General features: G+C 45.3%; 1 protein-coding gene across 2 annotated transcripts in view; it reads right to left on the minus strand.

Annotated features, from left to right (window-relative positions):
* The window catches only part of JADE2 (jade family PHD finger 2), a 385,478-nt gene that overhangs the window by 23,098 nt on the left and 345,528 nt on the right, over positions 1 to 16,852 (minus strand). For both annotated transcript variants that reach the window (XM_068277917.1, XM_068277916.1), the window contains exon 10: positions 2,260 to 2,377. In XM_068277917.1, coding sequence (XP_068134018.1) covers positions 2,260 to 2,377 — 118 coding nt within the window. The remainder of the gene's footprint in view (positions 1 to 2,259; positions 2,378 to 16,852) is intronic.

Below are 16,852 nucleotides of genomic sequence, written 5' to 3' on the forward strand. Positions count from 1 at the left end.
CCCTAATTGGTGTTAACGCATACTCTACAAGATCTTTATCTACATCGTGGGCAGAGAAGTCGGGCGCTTCACTTGAGCAGATATGCAGAGGCGCCACTTGGTCTGGCCATACGACCTTTGTCAAGCACTACCGAGTGGAACTCCTGTCAAGCCAGGATCAAACATTCGGTTGCAAAGTGCTTCAAGCTGTGATCCCTCCCTGAGGTAAGATTTCTCGCTGGGAGGAAGCCATTCTGAAGGACGATGAGAGAAGGACCCGGCTACTTACCGGTTGTAGGGATTCGACGAGTCCTTCAGGATGGCTTCTGCAACCCACCCTTTACTAATATTACTCTACATTCATGTATGTGTAGGGGTGTAGGTTTCTCTTGTATGAAACTTATATGGGCTGGGCCTGATTAGTTCAATTATTTAATTATTGCCGGTTTCCTTTTAGGGGTGGATCAGTCTCCTCTCGGGAGGAAGCCATCCTGAAGGACTTGTCGAAACCATACTACGGGTAAGTAGTCCGTTCCTTTTTTTTAATTTTTTTTTAGAATTTTTGTTTTAGCTATTTATTTAGTGTTTTAAGTATTAAAAATACATTTATAGAAAACAAAACTCCACACTTTTAGCAATATACTACTATTGGCTTTGTGATGTCCAGCGCTCATTTTACATGTGCACAAGACTGGCTGCTGCCCCCCTTCTGCTCCCTGCTGACTAACTTAAAGTGGATCCGAGATGAACTTTTACTCATTGCATAATTGTGTTCCTTTCCTATTGTTTATAGGGCATTCCTCAAGCCAAATACTTTTTTGTTTTTGTTTTAATACTTGAATTCCCTATAAACTAAACAAGCCACACCCACAGGTTTTCAGAGAGTCAAGGCATTTTCAGACAGTAGCAAGGGCTCATGGGAGCTCAGTCTGGGCAGGAGGAGGGGGAGGTATTACTAGCCAGAGATTTCAGAGGCAGAGTGGAGGAGGGAGGAGAAGGGGGATTAGGTTTTATTGCTCAAGATACAGATAAGCCTGCCTCTGTGTAATGTTTACAAACAACATGGCTGCTGTCATTGTGTCACATGAAGAAATAATCATATTCTATTAAAGCTGTTTTCATCTAGATTTGCTGTGTAAACTATCTAAACTTTAGATGAGATATAGACAAGTTACTTGTTAGTTAGTTTTTCATCTCCGATCTGCTTTAAGTAATGATTGGATGAGGGAGGAGTTTGGACAGCTGTCTCTCATAACTGCCCTGCCCTCTCAACAGGAAGTGAAACTACTGGAGCCAGTCAGTGAGGCATTTTAAATATATTTACTGAAAGAGTACAGAAGATATGCAATGTATAAAACTTTGTTAATACAAATTTACCATCATGTGCACTAAATGGCTGAAGATGAACTAAGGCTTTAAAGTGAACCTCCGGACTAAAAATCAACCCAGCAGCACTGAAAAGGCTTTGTGTTTCTTTAACAGTTTCACAGCATCAGAACTTTGTTTCTCTTATACAAGCCTCATTTTTAGCTGCACAGATGAAAACTGCCCGGGCTTTTTTCCCCTGATGCTGTGCAAAGCATGATGGGATTTCTGATTTTGTTGTTCTCGTTCTGCTGTTTTGGTGCAATTTTTTTTTTTTTTTACATTATGATTTTGACATTTGAAGCCTAGCGTGTGCAGCTGGGAGGGGTGATCAGGACACAGGACAGTTGGAACTGTGTCTCCTGCTCCTTGTCATCTCCTTTCAACCAAAAAGATAGCTGCCCCCATGACAAAGATGGCAGCCCCCATGAATCACAAACATTTGCCTGTTCTTTTAAAACAGGGTGGGAAAGAGATTATATTACCTATCTATTCTAATTAACATAACTAATGTAACTTGATGACAGTATGTTTGTTTAGGCTGAAGTTCCCCTTTAACAAAATTACTTCTGAACTGGATTTTCTTACATATGAGCAATTACATTCCAAACGTATAAATAAGTGTTTTACTGTAAATAAGTGACTCTGTACAGGTTTTCTTTCACATTTTCTTAACGAACATCAGAAAATATTTTCCCAGTGCTGGAAATGGGGGATATAAGTGGATGATTGTGGCAAGCAGAATAAAAATAAAGCGGTTTTCTTAAAACGAACACATAAAAATGACTTGGTGATTTATGGCTGTGCTACATTACCGCAGGCAAACAGTGAGGCCTTTCAATGAGTTTATACATCTCCGAAGGTAAAATAAACAGCATATTACATAACTTAATGTTTTTGGCTTTGGTTTCCTACCATGGTGAAGATCTCTCTCGATGAGCTTCATCTGCAGCTGGAAAATCTGCTCTTCAAGTCTGCACATGGAGTGTTTTATCTTCTCACGCCTGGTGATCATGTAGCACAGATTTCTCACCTGTGGATAGACCGGCCATTGTTACAGGTCACATGCAATGGAATCATTAAAAAAAAAAAGGCATAGGTTCACAGGTATAGCGAGAAGCCACGTGTGCCTGGAGCCAGTTCATGTTACCGAGCCAGGCTAACCCAACATGTACACAGCCGTTTCGGACTTGTTGGACCTCATCAGTGCAAATTATGGATGAATATGGCTCTATGACTTGGGATGTGGGCAACTGAGTGTTACCGAGAACCGAGATAGTGCATGGTGTGCCAAAACGCATTTGGGCGCTGGGTGAAGCCACTAGTAGAATATCGGCAATACTACCAATATTTTACAAAGGCTCCTACCTCCTAACCTAAATCCTCCCCCTAGCTACTTCTAAATCTAGCCGTTCTGTAAACCCTAACACTAACCGTCCTTTGTTGACGTAAATTTGGACTCCGCTATGTCCATTAACATTGCGGTCTATGACCAAAACGACTAGGATTTTGTAAGGGTTCGAAAGGTTTTCTAGGGTGCCAGCGACGACGCAAGCCAGGAGATAGTAATAACAGTGTCTAAGTGTCCAGCAAAAAAAAAAAAAAATCAATAACAAAATGTTAACAAAATATCTATATGAATTGCCAATTCAATGTTTTTAGTTATTAATGTATTTATTTAAATATTCTGTATATCGAGCTGAAATTGAAAAGTGGACGATCATTCCCTCACTATAATAAGACAGAATTCTATTCTATAATTGGTTACTTTTTAGTTATATTATTAAGTTATAACATAGTTATGTATTGTGTTCTGTATATGCTGTAATCGAGTACTGGCGTATCCAATATTTTGTCTGATGAAGCAGGTTGTCCTGCAAAACGCATTGCATGTGGATTTTTTTTTTATTTAAACATTTTGAAATTAGACCCATTGAGTCCGACTACCTCCCTTCTAATATGTTTTATTTTGATCTTTGTTGGCCCCTCTATTTCTGATCATTATTACCTATTGATATCCACCCATGGGGGGGGGAGAGGGGGGGGGGTCAGGGGCGCATCCCCCTTAATCCAAATTTGGGTCTGATTTATGCTCTCTATCTGCCTGTGCAGTGGTTGCCTCCCACCATTGTGAGCATTACTCTATTCTAGCTACAGAATATTACCAATCCCTAATACATACTGCACCATATTGGGCTCTCTGTGCCCTCCCCCCCAGAGCCGGGACAAGGTCCTTCAGCACCCAAGGCTGAGACAGCAAAGTGCGCCCCTCCATCCCTCCCACCCCAGCCTTCAGACACTGATTGCTATTAGACTAATAGGTGCCCCAGGGCCTCCAACCTCCCCAACACCTTAATCTCTAGTTATCTGGCTTGCAGTCACTGTCATGTATCCCCTTATCTTATTTCTTTCTGCTTCAAACACAATTGGGAATGACAGCTGAATGAATTGTGCACCCCCTCCTACACTGCGCCCTGAGGCTGGAGCCTCTCCAGCCTATGCCTCGGCCCGGCCCTGCTCCCCCCTAACCAGGAGATGGCACAAAAGACAGGAAGGACTCAAGTGCACTGGCTGGAGAGGTGAGGGCTCCACTGTGGTTATACTTAACAGGGGCCGCGGGGATCACGGTTAGCTTGCACAGGGAAAGAGGGATAGTTTTTGGGGAGGGGGGGGGGGGGAAGCATGGGCCCGGAAGACATCTGGCACCAGTCTCTATGTATTATTGTGTCCAAAAGACACAGGGGAATGAAGTGTCTTGTGGAGCAAAACCTACGGTATGCTAAATATAATTTCACTGTCTTAAAACAGAAGGTATCTGCTATTGTTCAGCTGCATGTCAGCAAGAAAGATTTCCCACGATGCAACACTGCTGAACATGCAATTCCATTAAGTCCCCAAAAGCCAAACACATCCAGAACCGCTGGGGATTTAGATTGTCCTGTCTGAAGAACGTACAGCTTGGCCTGGCTTTATTAAAAACTGTCTCTCTATTAGGCGGTAGATGACTGGGGCCCCAGTCTGGGGCATAGGGGATCATAATGAGGATTGCTAAATGGTTATGCAGAAAAAAACAAATCTATAGTTTATTCCTTGTTGCTGGAAGGTGAGTTAATGAGCAGCTTTGGGATTGCAGTCACATACTCCTGCCTACAATTAGTTTTTATTAATAAACCAAGGACAAGCGTCATTTATTTTAAAAATGTTCCCTGTGGAACTGTTGCACAACTGCTAATATGTTAACCTTTCGGCAGCATCCATTAGATCATGTCCATCTTTCCCTTCCAATAACACACCTGCTTTTTCCAGTGAGTGTTTTGTAACACATTTATGTATATTGAAATGGGTTAAATGCATACCTCCCAACTTTTTAGGAGAAGAATGAGGGACACGTAAGCCACTCCCCTGCCACGCCTATAATCACACATACTATATTGATTTCATAAGAAAAATATGTTTTACAATTCAAACCACACTAGTCCTTTCTATCCTGGTCCATTATCCTTTATATTAACATTTGAAAATAAGAAATATATCAATTTAAAAGATGGGGATAAAGTTTAGAGTCGAGAGTCAAACATTTTTTCAGTAGAAATATACAGTGGTTTGCAAAAGTATTCGGCCCCCTTGAAGTTTTCCACATTTTGTCATATTACTGCCACAAACATGAATCAATTTTATTGGAATTCCACGTGAAAGACCAATACAAAGTGGTGTACACGTGAGAAGCGGAACGAAAATCGTACATGATTTCAAACATTTTTTTACAAATAAATAACTGCAAAGTGGGGTGTGCGCAATTATTCAGCCCCCTTTGGTCTGAGTACAGTCAGTTGCCCATAGACCTTGCCTGATGAGTGCTAATGACTAAATAGAGTGCACCTGTGTGTAATCTAATGTCAGTATAAATACAGCTGCTCTGTGACGGCCTCAGAGGTTGTCTCAGGTAGCCAGTAGTAGGTGCCCGCAGCATAGGTAGCCAGGGATAGGTGTAGCCAGTAGTAGGTGCCCGCAGCATAGGTAGCCAGGGATAGGTGTAGCCAGTAGTAGGTGCCCGCAGCATAGGTAGCCAGGGATAGGTGTAGCCAGTAGTAGGTGCCCGCCGCATAGGTAGCCAGGGATAGGTGTAGCCAGTAGTAGGTGCTCGCAGCATAGGTAGCCAGGGATAGGTGTAGCCAGTAATAGGTGCCCGCAGCATAGATAGCCAGGGATAGGTGTAGCCAGTAGTAGGTGCCCGCAGCATAGGTAGCCAGGGATAGGTGTAGCCAGTAGTAGGTGCCCGCAGCATAGGTAGCCAGGGATAGGTGTAGCCAGTAGTAGGTGCCCGCAGCATAGGTAGCCAGGGATAGGTGTAGCCAGTAGTAGGTGCTCGCAGCATAGGTAGCCAGGGATAGGTGTAGCCAGTAATAGGTGCCCGCAGCATAGATAGCCAGGGATAGGTGTAGCCAGCAGTAGGTGGCCGCAGCATAGGTAGCCAGGGATAGGTGTAGCCAATAGTAGGTGCCCGCAGCATAGGTAGCCAGGGATAGGTGTAGCCAGTAGTAGGTGGCCGCAGCATAGGTAGCCAGGGATAGGTGTAGCCAGTAGTAGGTGGCCGCAGTATAGGTAGCCAGGGATAGGTGTAGCCAGTAGTAGGTGCTCGCAGCATAGGTAGCCAGGGATAGGTGTAGCCAGTAATAGGTGCCCGCAGCATAGGTAGCCAGGGATAGGTGTAGCCAGTAGTAGGTGGCCGCAGCATAGGTAGCCAGGGATAGGTGTAGCCAGTAATAGGTGCCCGCAGCATAGGTAGCCAGGGATAGGTGTAGCCAGTAATAGGTGCCCGCAGCATAGGTAGCCAGGGATAGGTGTAGCCAGTAGTAGGTGCTCACAACAAAGGTAGCCAGGGATAAGTGTAGCCAGTAGTAGGTGCTCGCAGCATAGGTAGCCAGGGATAGGTGTAGCCAGTAGTAGGTGCTCGCAGCATAGGTAGCCAGGGATAAGTGTAGCCAGGATTAGGTGGCCGCAGCACAGAGAGCCGGGAGGGAGAGGGGAGGCAGCAGCAGGGATAAATACTTACTTGCCTGCAGCACGGTCCTTCACGATGTATGGGCTTCATTCTACTTCCTGTTCTTGCATCATCTTGTAATAGCACCCAGGGGGCGCTGTTTCAGGGAAATGTGGTACAAGAACAGGAAGTACAATGAAGCCAGTACATCGTTCAGGAGGAGCTGGCTGCCTGCAAGTGAGTATTTGTATCCATGCCGCTGTTTTGTGCACTCGCCGCGTCGCATCCCCCACCGCTACGTCACTCTGCCCTCAAACAATATTGTGCATGGTATCATTACCATGCACAAACAAACCGCGGTATATCGTCATACCGGTCTACCGCAGCAACCCTACTCTGAACATACCATCCCCACTGTCCAATATGGTGGTGGCAGCATCATGCTCTGGGGGTGCATCTCTTCAGCAGAGACAGGGAAGCTGGTCAGAGTTGATGGGAAGATGGATGGAGCCAAATACAGGGCAATCATGGAAGAAAACCTCTTGCAGTCTGCAAAAGACTTGAGACTGGGGCGGAGGTTCCCCTTCCAGCAGGACAACGACCCTAAACATAAAGCCAGGGCAACAATGGAATGGTTTAAAACAAAACATATCTATGTGTTGAATGGCCCAGTCAAAGTCTAGATCTAAATCCAATCGAGAATATGTGGCAAGATCTGAAAACTGCTGTTCACAAACGCTGTCCATCTAATCTGACTGAGCTGGAGCTGTTTCAGTTCAGTCTCTAGATGTGCAAATCTGGTAGAGACAGACTCTAAAAGACTGGCAGCTGTAATTGCAGCATAAGGTGGTTCTACAAAGTATTGACTCAGGGGGCTGAATATTTACGCACACCGCACTTTGCAGTTTTTTTTTTGTTGTGTTTTTTTTTTTAAATGTTTGGAATCATGTATGATTTTCGTTCCACTTCTCACGTGTACACCACTTTGTATCGGTCTTTCACGTGGAATTCCAATAAAATTGATTCATGTTTGTGGCAGTAATATGACAAAATGTGTAAAACTTCAAGGGGGCTGAATACTTTTGCAAACCACTGTGCTGTATATTTACATAGATCTGTACATCAGTCCTGAAAAAGGGACAAATGAGGGAGGAAGAGGAACTGTGGCACTGGGTTACCAAAGAGGGACAGTTGGGAGCTTAAATGTACAGATCTGCATGACGTATACAGTGTTCGGAATATGGGATGAGGGAGGCGCACTAGAGCTGTTTCAGCAGCGTTTCGGATTGGCCATGTCAGGTCAGTGACATTGAAAGCTGTACTGTCCCATTTCTGAGTCTGGGGATTATACTTCTAACTGCAAAAACAGTTGTTCACACAAGAAAAAGAGGCTTAGAAGATTTCTGAAGGTTGCTGTACAGTAGGCCAATAAGTGGTATCGTCACAAAGTTTTGGGTTTAACTGATGACTTCAAGAGCAAAAAACTGACATTCTAAGCCTGTTCAATTAAATAACATGTTTTCTTTTCGGATTTCAGTAATGCTATGTTTGAAAGCCAAACAGCAGTCACTAAACAGGCTGAGTACAAGATGCCTCGAGTCTGCTTGGAGGAAATCTTTAATAACATGTATTAATGTAGCAATAAATAAGCAGTGTGGAAAACCTCTCTGTCCCTTTCCTCCACTGAATGAATAATGAACCTCACATTTGCATCTTAGAGTTACACCGCTTAAAGAGACTCTGTAACATCAAAAACCTCCCCTGGGGGGGTACTCACCTCGGGTGGGGGAAGCCTCCGGATCCTAATGAGGCTTCCCACGCTGTCCTCCGTCCAACGGGGGTCTTGCTGCAGCCCTCCGAACAGCCGGCGACAGACCCGTCTGTAGATTCAATATTTACCTTTGCTGGCTCCAGCGGGGGCGCTGTGGCTGCTTTCTGCTCGGAAATAGACGGAAATACCCGATCTCCGTCGGGTCCGCTCTACTGCGCAGGCGCCGGAAACTTGCGCCTGCGCAGTAGAGCAGACCCGACGGCGATCGGGTATTTCCGCCTACTTCGGAGCCAACAGCCGTCAGAGCGCCTGCGCAGGAGCCGGGAAGGTAAATATTGACGTCACCGCTGCACGGAGGGCTGCAGCGAGACCCCTGAGGGACGGAGGACGGCGTGGGAGGCCTCATTAGGATCCGGAGGCTTCCCCCACCAGAGGTGAGTACCCCCCAGGGGACGTTTTGACGTTACAGTTCCTCTTTAAGTCATTTTTATTTTTCCATTTCAGTTTTTGTGAGGCTGGGCACATTCTGGCTGGAGATGTGGGGAATACATTGAAATGGTGCAAAAGAAAGGAAAGCCCTGTAATTTCTTTAGCTTCTTAACGTATATATGATTAACACAGCAAACCGCATACACTGAACAGAACATTTTGAGCAGAATGTAAAGGCCTAATTCACCCACCTGTATTTTCAGGGTTTGTCATGATGAATAGGAGGTTATGCAATTACACCATTTGATATTTGACACAGCTGTGCCAGAGAAATTCCCTTTGGAAAAGTCAGTCACCTGACCCATAGATCTTCACACAAACAGCAGAGTGGAAGTTACTTTCTCTGCACAGAATAATTTCCTGATCCCTTCCCTCCTCAGCTCCCTCCTATGGAGCACAGGTCTTCACAGAAAAAGACTGCCTGGAGCCACTTCCTAGCTCCTCCCTGACTACCTCTTATTTGTAATGATGGGATGGGGAGGAGTTTCAACAGTTGACACACTGCTGCTTAGTCTATCTAGGAGAGTCACACAAAGTCTGCATAGCAAACCCCACATTTATGAATGGGAAATTAGTTTATGTGCAGCACTCAAAGCTTTGTGGATTGCATGATTGAATTCACACAATATGTATTTTAAAAAAAATGAGCCTGTACAAGGGCTTTAATATTCTCATTAGCTTTTGGAATTGCTTTGACAGATGTATCCTGACACCGTGGATGTGATAACCTCACTGTAAGGATATTACAAATCGCCAAAGGTCAGACGTTTATAGTGGAAAGGGATGACTTCAGCACATATTTCACAAATCTGACAGCAGTGACTTGTTTGATTATGATTTCATTTTTTTTTTTATAATCAACATTTTTTTTATACGGGGCCCAGAGATCTTTAGCTTTGCCACTTAAGGTGCATACACACATCAGACTATAGTCTTTGGAAAATGAAAGATCACAGACCAATCTTACCACCCTTCCTGTAGTATGAGAGCCATACTCTACACAGTCTTTTCTATGGAGCTAAACTCCACATCAGAAAAAAATCTTTGCAAGATGCTGCACACACAGATGCTGTACAGACACAAAAGATCAGTATCTGCAAAAGATCTGTTCCTGCCAAAAATCCATTCCTGCAAATTGCAATGATAGTCTATGAGATCTGCAGATCATCATACACACATGATTTAACTGACATTCATCTGCAGATCAGATCCACCAGGATGGATTTTCAGATCTGCGGATGATTGCTTGATCTGCAGATGAATGTCAGTTAAATCATGTGTGTATGATGATCTGCAGATCTCATAGACTATCATTGCAATTTGCAGGAATGGATTTTTGGCAGGAACAGATCTTTTGCAGATACTGATCTTTTGTGTCTGTACAGCATCTGTGTGTGCAGCATCTTGCAAAGATTTTTTTCTGATGTGGAGTTCAGCTCCATAGAAAAGACTGTGTAGAGTATGGCTCTCATACTACATGAAGGGTGGTAAGATTGGTCTGTGATCTTTCAGTTTCCAAAGACTATAGTCTGATGTGTGTATGAGCCTTTAGTGTAGCTAAGGAGCTGTGGGCCCCAGTGCGACTTTTGCATTGGGCTCCCTCAAGCACTCTAATAACCATTGATATGGAGCAGCAAAACCTGCCAAGGACAGCCGCAGTGTCAGAGAGGTGTAAGCTGGGGAGCAGAACAGTTTAAAGGGGAACTGAAGAGAGAGGTATATGGAGGCTGCCATGTTTATTTCCTTTTAAGCAATACCAGTTGCCTGGCAGCCCTGCTGATCCTCAGCCTCTAATACTATTACTATTATAGGCAACTGGTATTGATTAAAAGGAAATAAATATGGCAGCCTCCGTATACCTCTTACTTCAGTTCCCCTTTACCTGCACCAGTGAAGAGTGAATGCAATGGTTGGAGGTTGTATCCTGATGGGCCCCTAGTGTGGTCACCACCTCTGCATCCCCTTTTGCTAAGTATCTGCGTTGGGTGGTGCGAGTATTATGCCACTACACTGCAGCTTTGGCTTGGTCCACACTTGTCAGGTTGCAGATCGGAATGCGTTTTAAACTGATCCGTTTTTCAAAATGTTGCAGCATACGTTTCCAGTCTGTTTAACTTCTTGCAGACCACTCCATGCCAATTGGCGTGAAGGCGGCCCCAGGAGCACTCCACGTGGATTGGCATGAATGGCTCTGGGTGGTGATTGCAGGGGATCCCGCGTGCATCCCTGCTGGAATGACGGAGCTCCGCCATCGGTCCCACAGCGAAGATCGCCGCTCAGAGACTGTTAGACGCCGTCTATATAGTCTGTACAGCTCTGCGATCTACAGCAGCGCTGTACTGAGTACATACAGCCGTGTCACTCGGCTGTCCTGTCCAGAGGCACAAAGGTGATCCGCTGCCATAGGCTGAAGTCTATGACAGCCGATCGCGCTGATTGGCTGCTGGCGGGCGGGGAGGGGGGGGGGGGGGTTATAATAAAATAAAAAAAGGATAATTTAATAGGAAAAGTAACCAATAAGCATGCTGGCGAGGATCATACCGCAGTCCTTAAGTGGTTAGTCATATGTCAAAACCGTGTCCCTTCTTCATGTGTTTCTATTGGATAAGAGGTCCGCAAAGATGATGCTGAGGGGAGGAGCAGGCAGTAAGCCATCCACTTTGGCCTCAGTTTTGTGTGCACAGTTTTCTTTGTGAAGAGTGAAGACACCTGCCATTTTTAACATTGGGATCCGTGGTTCTTGTCCGCGTCAAAAAACGTACAAAACTGATACAGTTCCTGAACAAGTGTGAACGGGCCCTTACTGCAATGAGCAACTCTAACCTCCCTGGCGGTAAGCCCGACACAGTGTTTGGTGTCGGGCTAGCCGCCGCAGGGGGTCGCATGGCCCCGGGTCGGGAGGATTTTTTTTTAAAATAAAATTTGTTGTGTGTTCTTAAGCTAGCACTTGGCTAGCTAGCTGTGCCCCCTAGGTGCCTCTGGTCCCCACCGATCGCCCCGCAGTACGAACTCCTCAATCAGCTCCAGGCTTCGCTATGGGGAGGATCGGGACTGTGCATGACGTCTTGTCCGATCGCTCATTGATGAAGCTGCGGCTCTCGCAGATGGGTGAGTGTTGCCAGCGGCGATCGGGGGTGGTCGGAGAGGTGTCGGGGGACTTGCCGCAAATAGTTAGCTAGCCTAGTGATAGCTAACAAATCGAAATCATTTTTTATTTTAAAAAAATCCCTCCCGCGGATGCAGCCACTGCATCTGCGTACCGCCAGGGAGGTTAAGGGTTACTAAAGCCAAATAGAAAATCAGTGTGAGACTTAAGCCCCCTGGAGTCATCCTGTGCCCGTGCCGTCCTTTGGAGAGTATCCAGCGACCCCATCAAAGCTGGCCGGCTGTAGCTAGTCAGACTACAGCGCATGCGTGGCCCCAAGCCGCGGTCCCGTTGCCGGGAGTGCTCTGCACACTAACGATTTTTGCATACTTCGCATGCACAGAACACTGACAGTACCGGGGAGGCAGTGAGGAGCGCCTGGCCAGCCAGCTTTGCTGGGGTCGCTGAAGGAAGGCGCAGTCGCAGGATGTTTTCAGGTGGCTGCAAGAGCCCCATGTAAATTAAACTGTTTTCTATTTTTTTTTTATTTGGCCTTAGATTTCCTCTAAACTGTACCAGAAGTGACATATAGCACAATGAGATGTGATGTGTGTTAAAAGGGGGTCAAAGCTGGTCAATAATTAGTACTGACAATCTTGGACCTATAATGTAGTACGTTTAGACCCTGTTCCCACTCAGCGGGGATCAGCAAAGTGCTGTAACGCATGTAATCCCATGGGAATTACTCACACCACAGCAATTGCGATTTCTGTCGATCGCAAACGTGCTGCATGCAGCATTTTCTGGGCGATTGTGATTCTCATTCCCTGAAATGAGAATCGCAAAATGCAATCGTAATAAAATTGTGTAACATCGCAATGCAAGATTGCATCTTGTGATTCCCAGTGTGAACGGGATCTTATTTTACAGATCCCTGATGTATTTGTACTTTGATGTCATCACAAAGTAAGTTGCACACCCATATAATGACAATCTCCATTCCCTGCTTTAAAGAGAACCCGAGGTGGGTTTGAAGAATATTATCTGCATACAGAGGCTGGATCTGCGTATACAGCCCAGCCTCTGTTGCTATCCCAAACCCCCCTAAGGTCCCCCTGCACTCTGCAATCCCTCATAAATCACAGCCCTGCTGCTGACAAACAGCTTGTCAGAGCTGGCTGTGTTTATCTCTATAGTGTCAGTCTTCTGCTCTCCCCGCCTCCTGCAGAACTCTAGTCCCCGCCTGCATCCCTTCCCTCCCTGCTGATTGGAGGGAAGGGACGGGGGCAGGGACCGGAGCTATGCAGGAGGCGGGGGAGCAGCTGAGACTGACACTACAGATGTAAACACAGCCTCACAGCATGGCTGTGATTTATGAGGGATTGCAGAGTGCAGGGGGACCTTAGTGGGGTTTGGGATAGCAACACAGGCTGGGCTGTATAGGCAGATCCAGCCTCTGTATGCAGATAACATTCTTTAAACGCACCTCAGGTTCTCTTTAAAGGGACACAGAGCTCAAAAAAGATTTTATACATACCTGGGGCTTCCTCCAGCCCCAACAGCTCAGATCGCTCCCATGCTGCCGTCATCCGCTGCCCGTAGCTTTGGGAACCAGGTCCAGTCACTTCAGTCAGTCGGAGTCAGTCTACGCAGAAGTGTGCTCTTTGCGTATCTTTAAAGAGTAACTGTCAGGCTGCAGAAGCTAATTTAAACCTCTATTCTCCTGTGTTAAACAGTTTAGAAGGAAGCTCAAAAGCCATTAGTGAAGATAAACATTTCAGTTACCTTTGATGTGTGCTTATCTTAGTCTGTTATAGACCCATAAAGACGCAAGCCGCAGCTAAACTGCAAAGCATTCTGGGGCCCTCCCCTCGGCTGCTAATGAGACGGTACAGCAGCTTGTGTAATCAGTCCAGAGCGTAGCACTGATAAATCTCCGGGCAGACTACACTGCAGGAGTCAGCTATTGTTCCTAGCCACATGGCTCATTAATATTCACTGCACACCGTGTTGTTCAAGAACAAGCTTATCTGTGATCAGAAGCAGGCAGGACATGACGACACATTTGGCTTCACAAACATGGAGCCTGCCATGAGCTGTCAGGAGCATCTATCTCTGCATATACTATATACAAATTCTGTGAAATCCAAACGTGGACAGTGAAATGCATATGTAATGTAAGTACAGCCAATCTTTAGCTACTGATATATGTGTTTATTTTCTCTGAGACCCTATACCTAACAGCTCCTCTTTAAGATCTGATCAGTCTTCATTTACGGTACACATATACAATTTTGACTGACCAATTTTACCACCTCCATGTAGTATGAAAGTTTACATACACCACCTGTTCATAGTATTCAAAATCTGTTGGCTCTCATACTACATGGAAGTTGTCAAATTGGCCAGTAAAAACTGGATGTGTGTACACACCCTTAGAAGTGATGTCTGGTCATCAATCATTTTGTTAGTGCTCCTTGCCCTGAACCCCTTCCGCCTCACATCTCTTTATGTTTCTTATGTCTGTGCTTCTCTGTCAGTGTATCATTGGATTCAACAGAGTGCTTGCCTATGTCAATAATGGCCTCAGTTTTTCAGACTGTTCTTTACTTTTAATAAGCCTATTTGTCATTGATGCAAGATATCGCTCTGTCAACTCACAGCATTTTGACGCTATGAGAGTATTATCTGAATTTTTATCCCTTCCATTATTCACGTGACGTCCTTTAGTATGTTTGTATTATTTATGCTTACTTCATCCTTGCTACTGATGCATTCTATCATTTGTTGGATTTTATGTGAATAAAGTTTCACATTTTATAAGAAGAAAAAAAAAAGAGAAATGTCTGGATAACTACTGGATGCGCATTTCTAGGCATTTTTTTTAAACATCTGTGTAAAGTGTGTAGTGGGTCTTTGGCATTTCATTTCTAAGGGGTACAGGTGTTTTTCTAAAAGATATACATCGGCACCAGGAGCGCACTGCGAAGACCCAGTATGGTCTGTGCCTGCGCAGTACGCTCCTGGGGACATCAGCGGGAGCGAGGACATTGGCAACGCAGGCACAGTGGTTTTCAGACTTTAAAGTCTGAAATTCCAGAAGTGAACCGGAGGTGGGTCCGGAGCATCAGTGAGTGGCTGCGTGGGCACAGGATCATAGTTCGTTAGGGGCACATATGGCTATCATACTAGTGGGAGGGGTGATCATTAGGGGCACATATGGCTACACTATTGGGAGGAGGGTAATTAGGGGTGCATATGGCGATAATACTGTGGGGAGGGGTGGTTATTAGGGGCACATATAGCTATAATTGTGGGAGGGGGTAATTAAGGGTGCATTTGGCTATAATACTTAGGGGAGGGGGCAGTGCTTGGGCAATTGCACCAGACCCTGTAAGTGCTGCTGGGCCCTGCTAGGTCTCCTCCTGACTTGTCTCAGGGCCTGGGGGGGGGAATTTGTCGCCGGGGTAGGTGTCCGGGGGGGGGGGGGGGGGGGGGGACACAGGTTACTTTTGCTCGGGGGCCCCATTGTAGCTAGAACCGGCCCTGCAACCTTTGTGTTCAGATCACCAGAAATGAGGCAGCAGATGTCGGAACACCAGTGCAGTTTGCCACCAAAGCAATAAGGACAGAGAAAAACCTGTGTATCTAGCTTTATGGTATTGATGATCTATCCGAGAAGCCATCTTGTACAAATACTTAGGAAAGTCACAGTTCTATCTGGTATAATAAACCCATAATCAGTCCAGTCTGCACAGCATATGGCCTTTACAATGGTCCTATCAAGTGACGGGATAACTATTTATATCAGTGTATGGACATAATTGTAGGCTGGTCATCTGATGGTAAAACACGTGCGAATTCTTACCAACGCTGAAGGCTTTACAGACAAAGCATGACTACCACTTTTCTCAAAGCTAATAAATGTCTGCATGTTTCACAGCATAACACTCTATAAAAAAATATCAGTCTTTCAAGAACTATGTAATTAAGGAATAGAAGATCTGCCCAAATAATGATTGTTTCTGCGTTTCTGAAAACAGAACCATGATCCCAAGCATCTGGCTATGACTCACTGACAACTGACTCACCGCAATAAAAAGCCACTGGCTGAAAACATACATTGTAACTCCAGTAAGGAGTACTAGTGAGGGAGGGCTGAGATATAATATGTGTGTGTATAGCATTCACCACTTGCTACAATCAGCAGCTCTAGAGGGACAATAGTGCAGTACGGTAGATAAAGCCTCATACACATTTGTACAAGGACATCTGTAGGGGTCGGAATGCAATCTCTCTGGTGACAGTTTAATACTCAGTGCTGTATAGATACGTCACTAGCATAAGGACCAACATTGCCTTTGTTTCTATGGAGGGGAGGGGAGGGGGGGGGGCAGTGTTTGGGAAGTGCAGTGTGCAACAGGTAGGGTTAGGAGAAATATGCAGATCCACCATGTCAGATATGTAGGTGACGTGTGTGTGTCTTCTGATCCTGAACTCAGAAATTCCTCTCTGCTCTAAAAGATGAGCTACAGAATAAGAACCTTTAGGCCTCTTTTCCACGGACTACTGATAGGCAGTGAAATGCCTCTCAAACTCTCTCAACTGCTCACTGCTGCCTAGTAACTGCTTGTTGCTGCATGATAACTGCTTACTTCTGCCTTGTAACTGCTTGTTGAGCACACAGCTCAACAGTTCGTGGAAAGGAGGCCTTAAAGAAAAAAAAATGTTACAGCTGATACAAATCCTGCAACAAATCTGCAGTTTGTCTACTTTCTGCTTTTATGGAAGCAGACATGTTCTCCTCCTGTTTACCAATTAGCACTCTGCCGTGGCAGCCAGCTGATACAGCTGAGGGATCAAATTACAACTTCTGATGCGCCGAATGGAACGAAAGTATGGGTTCTGCACAACTTTTCTGAATTGACTAGACCAAATCGATGCTCATGGAATCAGTGGCTGTCATGTACATTTCACCAATTTTTTTTTTTTACTCAGCTGCCACTGTCATATTTGTGTCCCCTTCCCCTTGCTTGGTCCACTGTAGGCCAGAAGTTCCGGTATACAGATCAGGGCCCCATTAGAAGCATCAGACTATCATTGGATTGTAACAGACCAATGAGAAACCGCCTTAGCTTGAGGGAGGATTCTCATTGGTGTGTTGCAATCCAATGAGGAGCTT

Source organism: Hyperolius riggenbachi, chromosome 3, assembly GCF_040937935.1.
Source record: "Hyperolius riggenbachi isolate aHypRig1 chromosome 3, aHypRig1.pri, whole genome shotgun sequence".
NCBI lineage: Eukaryota > Metazoa > Chordata > Amphibia > Anura > Hyperoliidae > Hyperolius > Hyperolius riggenbachi.